Below are 15,397 nucleotides of genomic sequence, written 5' to 3' on the forward strand. Positions count from 1 at the left end.
TCAGTGCTATTAGAACACTAGTGTCACCTCCTCTCCTAACTCTACCAAGCAGAGTTCCTTTGTGTATCCCTTAGTTCAGAACTGTTCCAATATTTCCAATTAAAGAGAATCTGGCATTTGGTCTACTCCCAATTGACAAAAAATTTGCATGCAACATAATAGCTTCTCAAGGTTTTTAGAAGTGTTTCCAAAATTCTTCAAAGTTTTAGCTGACATTACACACAGCTGCAACTACTCAGAAAACACTTGGGGGTAGTCTCTTCCCCCCTCCTCCCTCTGCTGTAGTGTAACTGTTTCTGAACCTCATAATTTTTCCCTTCTTACTGAAATACAATTTTTACAGTAATATTTCATGTAAAGAGATGACTCAAGGGAATTATAAACTTCTGAAATCAATTTAATTTTTAAGAGCAACCTAAAACACATTTAGCTGAAATTTTAGGGACAGAATTTTCAAAAATTTAAATTTTGAAAATAAATAGGATGTAAGTTATACCATGATAGCAAGACTTTTTAAAAAGCCCCCAAATCTCCCACTAATACTAGTATTTTAATATTCTTTTGTATCCAAAAAAAAAAAATAAACCTGCAAGACATTACTTTAGAAATTTTTCTATTTATTTGAGAGACAGCAAGAGAATGAGATAAAGAGCACTCCCAGGGCTGGCACTGTGGCACAGCGGGTTAAAGCTGAGCCTGCAGCACCAGCATCCCATACAGGTGCCAGTTCGAGTCCTGGCTGCTCCAATTCCAATCCAGCTCTCTGCTATGGCCTGGGAAAGCAGTAGAAGATGGTCCAAGTCCTTGGGCCCCTGAACCTGCATGGGAGACCCGGAAGAAGCTCCTGGCTTAGGATCAGCTCAGCTCTAGCCTTTATGGTCATTTGGGGAGTGAACCAGTGGATGGAAGACTTTCTCTTTCTCTCTCTCTTTCTCTGGCTCTACCTCTCTCTGTAACTCTTTCAAATAAATGAAAACAAATCTTAAAAAATAAAATAAAAAGAGCATTCCCATTTACTGCTTATTCCTCAAATGCCAGCAATGGACCAGCAGAGCTAGAAGCTGGAAGCAGGCAACTCAATCTCAGTCTCCTCCATGAATGGTGGGAGCCCAATGAATGAGCCACCATGGCTGCCACAAAAGGTCTGCATTAGGAGGAAAGTGGAGTCAGCGCCCAGAGCCCAGTACTGAACCCAGACACTCCAATGTGGGGACACAGGCATCCTACCTGGCATAGATATTAATAACTTAAAGAGATACTTATAATTTAGCCTATATCAATTCTAAATTAGAAGTAAGTTTTCTCCATCTAACTACATTTAATTCTGCCTAGATGGAATTTTTATCTTCTCAACATAATAATATAAGCAAAAGATGATGTATATTGAGAGGCAATCATTTATCAATTTGATGACAAACACAGATGAAATTTATAAGAAAGATAATATGTACAGAATCATAGGGGAATTACTGTTTTGTCCAAGTAATTTTATGGGGCAAATAATAAAGTGACATGACTTTAAAATATTATTCTGCGCCGGCGCCGTGGCTCACCAGGCTAATCCTCCACCTTGCGGCGCTGGCACACCGGGTTCTAGTCCCGGTCGGGGCACCGGATTCTGTCCCGGTTGCCCCTCTTCCAGGCCAGCTCTCTGCTGTGGCCAGGGAGTGCAGTGGAGGATGGCCCAAGTGCTTGGGCCCTGCACCCCATGGGAGACCAGGAGAAGCACCTGGCTCCTGCCTTCGGATCAGCGTGGTGCGCCGGCCGCACTGCGCCGGCATCGGCAGCCATTGGAGAGTGAACCAACGACAAAGGAAGACCTTTCTCTCTGTCTCTCTCTCTCTCACTGTCCACTCTGCCTGTCAAAAAAATAAAAATAAAAAATAAAATATTATTCTGCATCAAAAGGAATTATTTGGAAGAACAGCTATACACAGATAAATATCCTAAAATATACGAGGCAAAAAATGCCTTCTAGAATGTCTGTAATATTGTACCTGGTCAGTATTCAGAAACATGATGGTTCCTCAAAGCTTCATGGAAGAGGCAGGTGTTTAGCCTATTAGTTAAGACATCCATGTCCCAAGTGGGAGTATCTGAGTTCAATTCCTGGCTCTGGCTCCTGACGCCAACTTCCTGCAATGCAGACCCTGAGAGGCAGCAAGTAATGGCTCCAGAAGTTGGTTCCTGCCACCAAACTTGTGAGAGACCTGGACTGAGATCCCAGCTCCTGGATTTGGCCCTAGTGGGCATTTGGGGAGTGAACCTGCAAATGGAAGGGAGCTAATCCTCTCTTTCTGTCTCTGTCTCTGTCTGTCTCTCTCAAAACACTAAATAACAATCAAAAACCTTGTGGAAAAACAGAATTAAAAGATAAGTTTATTCAGATGCAAAAAATTTGGAATTCATGCATAATTTTTTATATTACAAACTTTCTATGAACTTTGTAAAGACCTCCATCTGCAATTCCGGTACATTAATTCTAACTGTCTTAAGAAGCTGATGCCCCGCTTACTCAAATCACGTAAAAAATGTTAACCTCACTGAGAAAACATGAGTACCTCTTACATAAAACAAAAATGTGTACTTTGTGAGGCCAAAGTAAAATTCAAATGGAAGAGGTGAAGTGAACTAGTTTATTCAGAAGGGACCTCAATTTCACAGAGACATGCGTTTCTATGTTAAGCAACCTCATAACATCTAAGAATTCTTATGTGAATTCTGAAGAGACTGTTTCAGCCTTCATCATCTAAAATGATATCCATTTCCATCCACTCAGTCACTGAGAACAGCATGGGAGCCTCTTAATGTGTTTGACCTTTTCCCCAGAGAAGTATGTTAGCAAGCAGCTGTTTAAACTCACGCTGTTCCCTGGCATAACTGAATCACTGGACTGCCAAGGTCCCGCGATGTTTCAAGGGAAGACTCTTCCCCTCACGGAGGGAGGGGTCAGACGCCTCCGCCTCCCTTCTTCCTGCAGAGCAGCATCACGCTGCCTCCTCTGAGGTCATCTGCAGACGGGACACTTGGCCGGGCCTACCTATTTTCTTTTCCCCTCTGCCTCCTAAAAATGTTCCGGATACCCCTGCCTTATTTCAAAACAACTGTAAAGAGTTTGATTAATATGTTAAATTTAATTTGGATCTCTAGTTTAAATTCTGAGTTGTCCCCATGCCTTAAAGTAGGTTGTTTTAAAAGTCAGACATTTAAAGTAACAACTTGAAATCAAATCTTATGTATAAAAGAAAAATGCCTTTCAGTTACTTACTTCTGAGCTGAGTGAGCATCATCTGCCTTGAACACATAAAACAACATGTTTTTATGCAGTAACTGAAATACTTTAGACTCCGAATGCTCGTCTTTCACTTGAGTTACAGTGAATCCTAACAAAGGCTGACTCTCCAAAGCTGCCACGTCCTAATTTACAAATACACAAATGAAGACAGGATTGTAATGAAAACTCTTGATTTCTACAGGTCTAATTTCATACACACATATAAAACAATGATAATCCTAACAACTTACTCATTTCTATGACCCTCTTCCACCTCCCTATGTGCCAGATACTGTTAGACAATTTTCAATATGTTTGCATCCACTGAATTTCACTGTCTTTCCCGCATTATATTCATTATAATGTTCATTACATTGCTTCCATTTTATGGATGCTAAAAACACAGCTCAGAAAGGCAACTGATTTTTCTAGATCTTAGCACTATGGAAAAGCCTGGACCCTACAGCAATGGTTGTCATAGGATGTTGGAACACAGGGTGATCAGATGGGAGAAAAGAACAGAATTAGAGCAAACAGCTAAGAAACTGTTTCTATCACAAACAAAGCCTATCTTATCTATGCAGGTTGTTTGATCAACACATTCTGGGGTGTGGTCACAGAAAGCCTGTGTGCAGCACAGAGAGCCTGGCAGAGAGAAGCAGCAGGTTGGGGCTGGTGCTGTGGCGTAGCAGGTAAAGCCACCGCCTACAGTGCCAGCATCCCATATGGACACCAGTTTGAGTCCCAGCTGCTCCACTCCCAATCCAGCTCTCTGCTCTGGCCTGGGAAAGCAGTAGAAGATGGCCCAAGTCCCTGGGTCCCTGCACCCACGTGGGAGACCCAGAAGAAGCTCCTGGCTCCTGGCTTCGGATTGGCACAGATCCGGCCACTGAGGCCAATTGGGGAGTAAACCATCAGATGGAAGATGTCTCTCTCTCTGCCTCTCCTTCTCTCTCTGTGTAACTCTGACTTTCACATTAATAAATAAATCTTTAAAAAAAGAAAAGCGGCCAGCGCCGCGGCTCACTAGGCTAATCCTCTGCCTTGCAGCGCCGGGACACTGGGTTCTAGTCCCGGTCGGGGTGCCGGATTCTGTCCTGGTTGCCCCTCTTCCAGGCCAGCTCTCTGCTGTGGCCCGGGAGTGCAGTGGAGGATGGCCCTGTACCCCATGGGAGACCAGGAGAAGTACCTGGCTCCTGCCTTCGGATCAGCCCGGTGCGCCAGCCGCAGCGGCCATTAGGAGGTGAACCAACGGCAAAGGAAGACCTTTCTCTCTGTCTCTCTCTCTCACTGTCCACTCTGCCTATCAAAAAATAATAATAATAAAATAAAAAAATAAAAAAAAAGTTAAAAAAAGCAGCAGCTTCCCCTCTAATGTAGTCAGTAGTCACATAATACCAAAAATACTTGTGTTTTATACTATGAAAACTTCCTAATACATTTGAGTAAGAGCTCTCCAGATACAAAGCGAGAAAGATCACTGTTCACATTAAAAATACCATCAACAGCATTTCCCCTCTCCAGGAGCAAATCAAAATAACATAAAAACATGGATTCTGAAAATATTTCCAGTTGCATTACAAGACTCCCAAACTACTTGTCATTAGATTACATATCTTACCTCACTTGCAGCGTATGTATATAGAACTTTATTTTTTATGACAAACCACAAGTGTTTCCAAGGTTTCTTATTGCCCTTTGATCTGTACAAGTAGCCACTCATAGAAGAATCTTCTGTGTTTGCTGATACCTGGATAAGCAAGCCCCACAGACAGTTTAATGGTTTTGAGATATATTTTAGACAACAAAATTGCTTGTGGTCATTACATGCTGTAAGTAATAAATATAATAACACAAGGTTTAGAATGAAATAAGGTATTTTCAAAGTCTGCCACTGTACTGACTGAATACATTGAAATGGACATAAAAACCTTCGCTTTCACAAGTAAGTCTAGAATTTTACCTAGTTTAACTGTGCTTGTATGTGTCTGTGCATGTCTTCTTTGTAGACTCATCTGTTTTTTGGATTAGCAAGAGAAAAAAAAATCTAAAGTCGACAATGCTTTTCTAAAGCTGTACTTTGAGGACTGTGTATTGTGTCCATTTTTGTCTTTTCAAAGATTTTATTTATTTGAAAGGCAGAATTACAGAGACAAAAAGAGAGGGAGATACAGAAAAACAGACAGATCTTCTATCCGCCTGTTTACTCCCCAAACACTCACCAGGATCAGGCCAGACCAAAGCCAGGAGCCAGGAACTTCTTCCAGGTCTCCCACCTAGGAGCAGGGGCCCAAGGACTTGGACGATCTGCTACTGCTTTCCCAGGCAGCTGGACTGGAAGTGGAGCAGCCAGGACTTGCCAGCACTTGACCTGGTGTCCATATGGGATGCTGAAATCACAGGTGGCGGCTTTACCCACTATGCCACAACACTAGGGCCCCTGCACCCATGGGGGAGATCCAGAAGAAGCTCCTGGCTCCTGGCTTTGGCCTGGCCCTGCCTTGGCCATTGTGGCCGTTTGGGGAGTATACCAGCAGATGGAAGATCTCTCTCTGTCTCTCTTTGTAAATCTGCCTTTGAAATAAATAAATAAATCTTAAAAAAAAGAATATCTTAGAATTAGTTGACTGGCTACATAACATGACCAGTCATAATGCTGAATAGCCATGAATAGTCTTGTAATTGTTTAAAAATAAAATTGGTAGGGCCGGTGCCGTGGAGCAGTAGGTTGGTTAGTCCTCTGCCTGCGGTACCAGCATCCCATATGGGTGCCGGTTCTAGTCCCGGCTGCCCCTCTTCCAATCCAGCTCTCTGCTGTGGCCCGGGAAGGCAGTGGAGGATGGCCCAAGTGCTTGGGCCCCTGCACCTGCATGGGAGACTAGGAAGAAGCACCTGGCTCCTGGCTTTGGAATGGCGCAGCGCCGGCCATGGCAGCCATGTGGGGAGTGAACCAATGGAAGGAAGACCTTTCTGTCTCTCCCTCTCACTGTCTGTAACTCTACCTCTCAAATAAATAAATAAAATCTTAAAAAAATAAAATAAAATTGATATTAACGAACTTAATTGCTAAACTGAAAATATTTCTTCAATGATATGGGTTAATAATAATAATCATAATAATCCAAATCAAGGGAAATACTCTCCATTACTGAGGATCTCAATGTAATTCTAAAATAGAAGAGTTTCTAAAAAATTTTTTTTTTTTTTTGACAGGCAGAGTGGACAGTGAGAGAGAGAGACAGAGAGAGAGGTCTTCCTTTGCTGTTGGTTCACCCTCCAATGGCTGCCATGGCTGGCGCACCGCGCTGATCCGAAGGCAGGAGCCAGGTGCTTCCTCCTGGTCTCCCATGGGGTGCAGGGCCCAAGCACTTGGGCCATCCTCCACTGCCTTCCTGGGCCACAGCAGAGAGGTGTCCTGGAAGAGGGGCAATCGGGACAGAATCCGGCACCCCAACCGGGACTAGAACAAGGTGTGCTGGCGCTGCGAGGTGGAGGATTAGCCTACTGAGCCGCGGCGCCGGCCTAAAAATGTTTTCAACATTACTGGAATAAGAACACAACTTCCCAGATCCTCAAAAAGTTAAACATAGAATCACCGCATGACTAAGAAATTTTAATTCTTGGTATATAGGTAAATGAAAACATATGTCCACAGAGAAATTTGTACATGACTGTTTACAGTAGCATTATTCATAACCCAATAACCCAAATGTTCAAAGATGAATGGATAAATTATTATACTTATGTGCACATATTAGACCTAAAATGAAACAAAGTGCTGATACATGCTCTAGTACTGAAGCATGTTACATTTTCAGTGATCCTCAAACACTGTGCTAGGGTCAGCGCTATGGCGCAGCAGATTAAGGTGACACAGGCGTCCCATGTGGAAGAGCCAGTTCCAGTCCTGGCTGCTCCACTTCCGATTCAGCTCCTTGTTACTGCACCTGGGAAAGTAGCAGAGGGTGGGTCAAGTGCTTGGACCCCTGTCACCCGTGTGAGAGACCTAGATGTAGCTCCAGGCTCAGTTCAGCCTGACCCAGTCCTAGCCATTGCAACCACTTAGGAAGTGAAGCAGCTAATGCAAGAGCACTCTCACCTTCTCTTTCTGTTGCTCTGCATTTCAAATAAATAAAAATCTTACACACACACACACACACACACACCATTGTGCTAAGTGAAGGAAGCCAGATACAAAGGTCACGCACTGTATTCCTTTTATATGGCATACTTAGAATAGCCAACTCCAGAGAGATGGAAAGCAGACCAGAGGTTACCAGGGAGTGGAGAAGGGAGGAAGGGAGACTGATTATCTAATGGGTACAGACGTTTTGTGGACGATAAAAGAGTTCTCAAACAGATGGTGGTCGTACAACATTCTGAGCACATGAAATGCCACCAAACTGTATACTTTAAAAATGGTTAACATATGCTACCTGAATTTCAGCTCATCATCTCAACTAAATAAACTTTTACGGCACTTAATTAGATACATTAATTTTTCCAGTCTAACTGCAGAGGAGCAAAGAAGTAGTTCTCAAACTTCAGCACAGGTGTGAATCACAAGAGCCTAGCAGAGTTTCTGATTCTGCAGACTGGATGGGGCCCGATAGGTCTAACACTCACAAGTGTTTACAGAACACTGATGCTACTGGTCTGGAGGACACTTTGAGAACCAGTAGCGTAGAGGAGGCAATGGCTGCAATCAGGAAGCAGAGGTTTGTAGTGGGAGGCCTGCTTGTGTGGTTGGGTAGAAGGACATATACATTGGGACTGGAGTTAGACTGAGGTTAGTCCAGACTGTAAAGAGTTTTACAACAAATGCTGTGGAATTTAACTCAAGAGGGGAGTAAATGGACAAGAATTATACTCAGAAACTGTGGCATCACTGGGAGGGGTGAAAAATTATATGGTACTGAGAACCATTTCTGTTTATTAAGAACCTCAAAGTTATGAATTTAGATTTAGATGCAGGAACTCAGGGACAGAACAGATTGACTTCACCAGTTTCATAGAAACTTGGAGATTAGAACTTGAAGTCTTGTACTTACTACTTAATGAATTTGGCTCTATATCACTTTATATCAAGGCCAATGTTTTGGCACAGTGGGGCAGGTTAAGCTACTTTGATGTCACCATCCTATATCAGAGTGCTGGTTCAAGTCCTAGCTACTCTGCTATTGACCCAGCTTCTTGTTGATATGCCTGGGAAAGCCACAGAAGATGGCCCCAATAATTGGGACCTGCCACCCTGTGGGAGACCAGGAGAGTTCCTGCCTGCTATCATGTGTTAGGCTCAGACCTGGTTGTTGTGGCCATTTGGGGAGTGAACCAGCAGATGGAAGATCTCTCTGTCTCCCCCTCTGTGTCACTCTTCCTTTCAAATAAATAAGCAAATCTTTTTTTAAAAATCACTTCATGGGGCCAGTGCTGTGGCTTAGCAGGTAAAGCTGCCACCTGCAGTGGCAGCATCTGATATGGGTGCTGGTTTGAGTCCTGGCTGCTCCATTCCCGATCCAGCTCTCTTCTATGGCCTGAGAAAGCAGTAGAAGATGGCCCAAGTGCTTGGGGCCCTGCCACCCATGTGGGAGACCCGGAAGAAGCTCCTGGCTCCTGGCTTCAGATCATCCCAGCTCTGGCTGTTGCAGCCATTTGGGGAGTGAACCAGCGGATGGAAGACCTCTGTCTGTCTGTCTCTTTCCTCTGCCTCTCTGTAACTCTCATTTCAAATAAATAAATACATCTTTCTTTTTTTTTTTCTTTTTTTTTGACAGGCAGAGTGGACAGTGAGAGAGAGAGACAGAGAGAAAGGTCTTCCTTTTGCTGTTGGTTCACCCTCCAATGGCTGCCACGGCTGGCGCGCTGCGGCCAGCACACCGTGCTGATCTGATGGCAGGAGCCAGGTGCTTCTCCTGGTCTCCCATGGGGTGCAGGGCCCAAGCACCTGGGCCATCCTCCACTGCACTCCTGGGCCACAGCAGAGAGCTGGCCTGAAAGAGGGGCAACAGGGACAGAATCCGGCGCCCCGACCGGGACTAGAACCCGGTGTGCCGGCGCGGCAAGGCGGAGGATTAGCCTAGTGAGCCGCAGCGCCGGCTATAAATACATCTTAAAAAAAAGAGATAGGCCAGCGCCACGGCTCACTAGGCTAATCCTCTGCCTTGCCGCGCCGGCACACCGGGTTCTAGTCCCGGTCGGGGCGCCGGATTCTGTCCCGGTTGCCCCTCTTTCAGGCCAGCTCTCTGCTGTGGCCAGGGAGTGCAGTGGAGGATGGCCCAGGTGCTTGGGCCCTGCACCCCATGGGAGACCAGGAGAAGCACCTGGCTCCTGCCATCAGATCAGCGTGGTGCGCTGGCCGCAGCGCACCGGCCACGGCAGCCATTGGAGGGTGAACCAACAGCAAAGGAAGACCTTTCTGTCTCTCTCTCTCAATGTCCACTCTGCCTGTCAAAAAAAAAAAAAAAAAAAAAAAAAAAAAAAAAAAAGAGATAGAACACTGAGAAATGACACCAAAAGATGGTACTTTATTTGTGCCTCTCTCCCTCTCTTTAAAAAAAAATCACTTGATACTACTTCAACTGGGAATACACTCTTAACTTCCCATAAGAAATATGATCTTGGTCAAATTTTTAGAGTTGTTTGCTTCTGGTACTTTCATAGAACACCTCCATAGTAATGAAGCAAGAGAACCCAATTAGAAACCCTGCTTACCTGGCCATAAAATTAGCCCAGGTGGAACTGTTAACTAGTCAGAATGGGAGTAGGCAGAAAGGAAATGCTGTTTTTGTTCTCTTGCTACTTGCTGACTGACATTTAACTGATGAGGGTAAGATATCAATGATTCCCATGTATTATGCCATTGGCAGGTTTAAGCATGTTTCAAATTTTCCTTTCATTTTAAAGAAAAGACAGCCTACTGTCAGTGACCTCAGTAGTACATAACTAACCAATACCAACAAAAATCAGTTAGTAAATGCTAACAAAATGCCCAGAATATTTTATGAACTTCTTTCCTCTGGTATGGGAGGCCTCCTCAAAGTGACTTTTGAAAATTCATGGGGCCAGCACTGTGGTGTAGCAGCTGAAGTTGCTGCCTAAGGTGCTGGCATCCCATATGGATGCCAGTTTGAGTTCCGGCTGCTACACTTCTGGTCTAACTCCCTGTTAACGTGCCTGGGAAAGCATCAGCACGTGGGAGACCAGAAGAAGCCCCTGGCTCCTGGCTTCAGACCGGCCCAGCTCTGGCTGCTATGGACATTTGGGGAGTGAACCAGCAGACAGAAGATCCCTCTCTCTGTCTCTTCCTCTCTCTCTAACTCTGCCTATTAAATAAAATAAATAAATCTTGAAAAAAATTAATGTGTGTCCAACTTATTTTTACTTTCTATCATTGCTATAAAATGCTCTTCAAACCTTTCAACAGCAGTTTTCTAAATGACTTGGGTCTTAAGGGAGACTGGGCAAGACTGTAAGCCATCAGTCACACCCATCATCAGTATTAAAATTCATATTTTAATAGTTGCGGGAAATGACATCTTCCTTTATAAAAGAAAAACAGTGTATTACGATAAGCCTATGAATAATTCAGCCCCTATCACACTGCAAGTTTAATGGAAACACTTACTTCTTTGAGGGCAGCTGGGATTTTCTTCTGTTTCCTCCCTGATGGAATACTATGTAAGACTGATGATAAGGCGCTTGAAGGAGATTTGTGATTTCCAGGAAATCCAATCTTAGGGGCATGCTGATGATCTAAAATAAACCAGGTACACTTATGTAGCCAATGATAAGCATTCTGCAATTCAATTTAATTCAGGTCAGTAAACCGTGTTGCATATAATATCCTTGGAATGTCACACAAGAGACGTAAGGCCTATGGGGAAGGAAGATGATTAGCTGGGAGCTGAATGGGAGAGATTCTGTGCTATCTATGATTTTACACTTCTGAACTTAAAGTTCATAAAGGAATTATTCCTTCATGCCTTGTGAATTCTGAAAATAACAATGTACTACAACCTTAAAAATCCAAACAAAACCTTCCCTATTGACTTCTCTAAAACAAAACCCAATGTTGTTCAGTGTCTAGATACTAGACCAAATACTAATACTATAATGAACAAAGTACTAAATAATGAGGCCATAGGACACAGTTGAAGGAGCAGTGAATTCTGACTGTGGAGATTCCAGGAAAGCTGAGAAGAGAATGAGGAGTTTCAGTTGCTCTACATAGGAGTTTGCCAGGTATGAGAAGAACACTCCACCCAGAGATGTCAGTGTGAGCAAAGGGAAAGAGGTACAAAATGAGATCATCTATTTAGAGAGAAATCAGGCTGGAAAAAAAAGGGCTGGTTCTCAGGAATCTGCACTGTTTAGGCTTTTTAAGCTAGGGAGTGACATGAGCAGATGATTCACCATAAATCCAGCATTAGCAAGGAGGAGGGATTTGCAATAGGGAAAATGGTTGGGGAATTATGATGTTAGTACAGACAAGAGACAACAAAGGCCTTATTAGGACTCAGATGAAGACTTAAAGTCAAAGATATTCAGAGATAAAATTGACAAGATTTACTGACCAAATGATTCAAAGATAAATGTTTAGTGTTTGTAGTTTTTGCCATATACCCAGAGAACAAAAGGACGACCAGAAAGGCTGGCAAAGAAATAGATGGATGTGGCTGCTTAGAAATAACATGTAATCTAATTTTATTCAATTAGATATTCCTGTTTGCTAACCAAAAGCTGTTCTTCATGGAAATGAAGGACAATCTTTTTAAAATTTAGATTCTGTAGGACTCAGAGATTTAACTAAGGATCCCTTCCCACAATATAGATCTAAGCAGTCCTGCTAGCTGCATTCACTTTAACTTCAGGATACCTGCAAACAGTGAACAGGCAGACGGGAAATATAATTTGGTATTTGGTCAAAAGGCTGCATGTTTGAATGTAAAATAGATCTCACTAAATCATCCCAAGGGATTAAATTAGGCTTAAAAAATGCCACTTAGTAAATTCCCATAGAGAAGTGCTTTATAGACAGGTAAAAAAAATGATTTGTAACAAGCATACTGCTGGTAAAGTTTGAAATGTCAAAATTACTTGAATGTTAAGACTCTTTTAATTGCTTTAAGCATTTCACCCTGTAATTACATCTCCTAGAAGGTCAGCTTTCTTTTTTCTTTTTTTTTTTTATAGAAAGCTTTTATTTAATGAATACAAATTTCATAGGTACAGCTTTAGGAATGTAGCGGCTCTTCTCCCCATACCCGCCCAGCAAGTCAGTTTTCTTAGCAAATGCTTTTTCTCAGAGTAAAAACAAATTTCAGTCCAATCTTTCTTTGAATTACCACAAAATATGAGCTAAGAAAGCATCATGCTAAGTTTGAGAGAAGAATCATATTGCTAATGTACCAAAGATGATTCTCTCAGAAGGCTGCTGCAAAGCACCCGGGGAATAAAGGAATTTTTTGATAAATGTTATATATTACCTAATTTCTGAAGTTCTTGGAAACAATGTTCACATACTCTTGCTGGTTGATTTTTCAAATAATCTAAGCCATACTTATTTGATGAACAAGCTTGGCACACAATCTGAAAACACAATGCAATTATTTCATTTAGAATAACTTTTGTTTCCAAGCCACAAAGTAGTGTATAATTTATAGTGCTGTCTACTTTTCAAAAATATTCTCATAGTCACGAATCTCAATCACAACTCTATGAGGTTCAAGCATAGAATGATAACACACAGCACAGTAATCCCTTCTGATATGCAAGGGGTATGGTCCAAGATATTCCAACAATGGCTGAAACTGCAGGTATAACCAAACCCTATACATACTATTATTTCCTACACATATATGCTTATAATAAAACTTAATTTGTAAATTAGGCACAGTAAGAGATGAACTGTCATAACTAATGATAAATTGGAAGAATTATATACCATAAAAAACTTATTTAAAATTTATGAATTCATCACTTCTGCAGCTGTGGCCACTTTTCAGCTTCCCTTTCAAGGGTCAAGTTCTGTACTAAGTGCTATCTAAAGTAGGACTCAATTTAACTTTTTGAAAAATTTCTAATGTCATTGTCCCTACGTTCATTTTACTAATGAGGTCATGAAGGCTTAGAAACATCACTAGGGATATCTTCAACACTGAAAGTTCCCCCTACTGAACACTGTGGATATTGAGAGAGGCAGTTTAAGCCATCATCTGTCCATGGGAGGGTCTGTTTAGTGGTGAGTTTCTTCGTCTTTGCTTCTCAACGACATTCTAAAGTAACCGACGGGTAGGAGGAGGGAAGTTCTCTATCAAGTCCGCCCCCCCCCCCCCCCCCCAGTCCCAGTCCCAGTCCCAGTCCCAGTCCCAGTCCCAGTTCCTGAAGAGGAAACAACTGCTGTGTTTTTTCCCCCTCACTCAAGCAGGGACACATCACAATGGAGAGGTACTGTCCTTGCTAACCTTTCCGCAGGCCCGGCAGTGGTGCCGTCTCCAGGTCAGAGTAAATTCACTCGTGCAGACCATACACATTGTGGCTCTGGTATCAGGAATCCAGATGGGAGCCTTTGATCCAAGGGGAGTAACTTCCTCCTTGTTTTCTGAGTCAGCCTGCAGAACAAGAATGACTTTTGATTACCTCCAGGAATGCTGCCTGCTACAGAACCAAGCTTTGTATTTGGCAGTGGCGTCTCACAGTGCTGATACTATCATGAAAGATGCGGGATGAAATAGGGGCTATTATATTCTTCATGTTCTCAGGATATTAAAATGAGCTACATTCCAGAAATCCTGCAGTGCAAAATAAAATGATGCCTGTGGTGGGACGACGGCTGATTACTTTCATCCTGAAACGACTTCACATTTTCTAAATTTTCTACAATGAAGTTGTGTAGTCAGGAAAAACCATGACTACACCATATGTCATCATACACTTGCTATCAGATGCAGACAGAAGGATGAACACTGAGCTGCAATTAGACACACATCTCCAATCCTCATCTAACACACGTTAGACCCTTTTCTAAACGCCTGCGAAACGTTTCTTTAAGGTAAAAATTGCTTGAAACACACTGAAAAAAGGGGGGAGGGGAGACAGAAGGCTACCTCCTCGAGACTCCTGCTGGGACAGAAGGTGGTTCTTTTCTTGGCGTACTCTTCTATTGACCTGGAAATCGCTTCCAGCCACTCATCCCTTTCTGTGGCAGAGCTGTTGGGGAGAAAAGGAGGGCCCATCAAGCAGATGTCAGCTTTTATTCTTGGCCTTCTTCTTGCTTCTTTTCCTTCTCCCATGGCAACAGATCCCACCACCCTCCGACAATCCCAGTCCACAGCAGGACCCTGAGGCTTATGTGAACAAATAATCAGAGCAGGCGACAGGGAGGCCCTGGCATTTTAGCAAGCATAGGGCGCTTTTTCCTTCTGAAAGTACTGCTTTATTGCTAAATTGCTTCTGAAGTCTCTAGAACTGGAAGTATTTTTGCTCGGCTTAAGAGATACTTGCACAATTAATCATTATGATTATTTATATGGTCAAGAGGTTTCTAAGATATAATCCTAAAATCTAAAAATATTCTAAGGAGTCAAGTTTCACATGTGAATTTATAAGATAGGATACAAAACATCTTTAGATTACTAAAGATAACTAAAATAACTTATCATCGGTGTTATAAAACAGGCGTTGAAAGAGTAGTTAATAAGGGGAACAGCCTGCAGTTGTCATTAGGGCTTGTCCACCTGGTCAGACCACCAAGCTTTCTGTCCCCACTCCAGCTTATCAGCAGATGTCTTTAATTCACTGCCTTTTTGAAAATACTTATGTTAATTATTTATTTAGAGAGAGATCCTAGGCACTGGTTCACTCCCCAAATGCCTGCAAAGGCCAGGTCTGGGCCGAGGCAGCCAGAAGCTGAGAACTCAACCCAGGTTTCCAACATGGTTGTTAGAGACTTAAACACTTAAGCAATTACCTCTGCCTCCCAGCCTCTACATTACCAGGAAGCTGGAATCAAGAGAAGAGCTAGGGGTCCAGCATTGTGGCATAGTGGGTAAAGCTGCACATGTGGGTGCTGCTTCCAGGCCTGGCTGCTCCACTTTGGTTCTTTTCTTCTCTCTCTCTCTTTTT

At 42.9% G+C, this 15,397-nt stretch overlaps 1 protein-coding gene across 6 annotated transcripts in view; it reads right to left on the minus strand.

Annotated features, from left to right (window-relative positions):
• The window catches only part of FGD6 (FYVE, RhoGEF and PH domain containing 6), a 133,961-nt gene that overhangs the window by 4,252 nt on the left and 114,312 nt on the right, over positions 1–15,397 (minus strand). For 4 of the 6 annotated variants that reach the window (XM_089308772.1, XM_002711207.6, XM_089308769.1 and 1 more), the window contains exons 15-20: positions 14,380–14,482; positions 13,738–13,884; positions 12,760–12,862; positions 10,899–11,026; positions 4,896–5,024; positions 3,269–3,417 (exon numbers count right to left, since the gene is read on the minus strand). In XM_089308772.1, the coding sequence (XP_089164898.1) occupies positions 3,269–3,417; positions 4,896–5,024; positions 10,899–11,026; positions 12,760–12,862; positions 13,738–13,884; positions 14,380–14,482 (759 nt within the window). Of the gene's footprint in view, positions 1–3,268; positions 3,418–4,895; positions 5,025–5,441; positions 5,665–7,085; positions 7,222–10,898; positions 11,027–12,759; positions 12,863–13,737; positions 13,885–14,379; positions 14,483–15,397 lie in introns of those variants that run through there. The other 2 variants (XM_089308771.1, XM_089308773.1) reach the window with 2 other exon arrangements.

Source organism: Oryctolagus cuniculus, chromosome 11 (assembly GCF_051225735.1).
Source record: "Oryctolagus cuniculus isolate XC-2025 breed Fujian yellow rabbit chromosome 11, ASM5122573v1, whole genome shotgun sequence".
NCBI lineage: Eukaryota > Metazoa > Chordata > Mammalia > Lagomorpha > Leporidae > Oryctolagus > Oryctolagus cuniculus.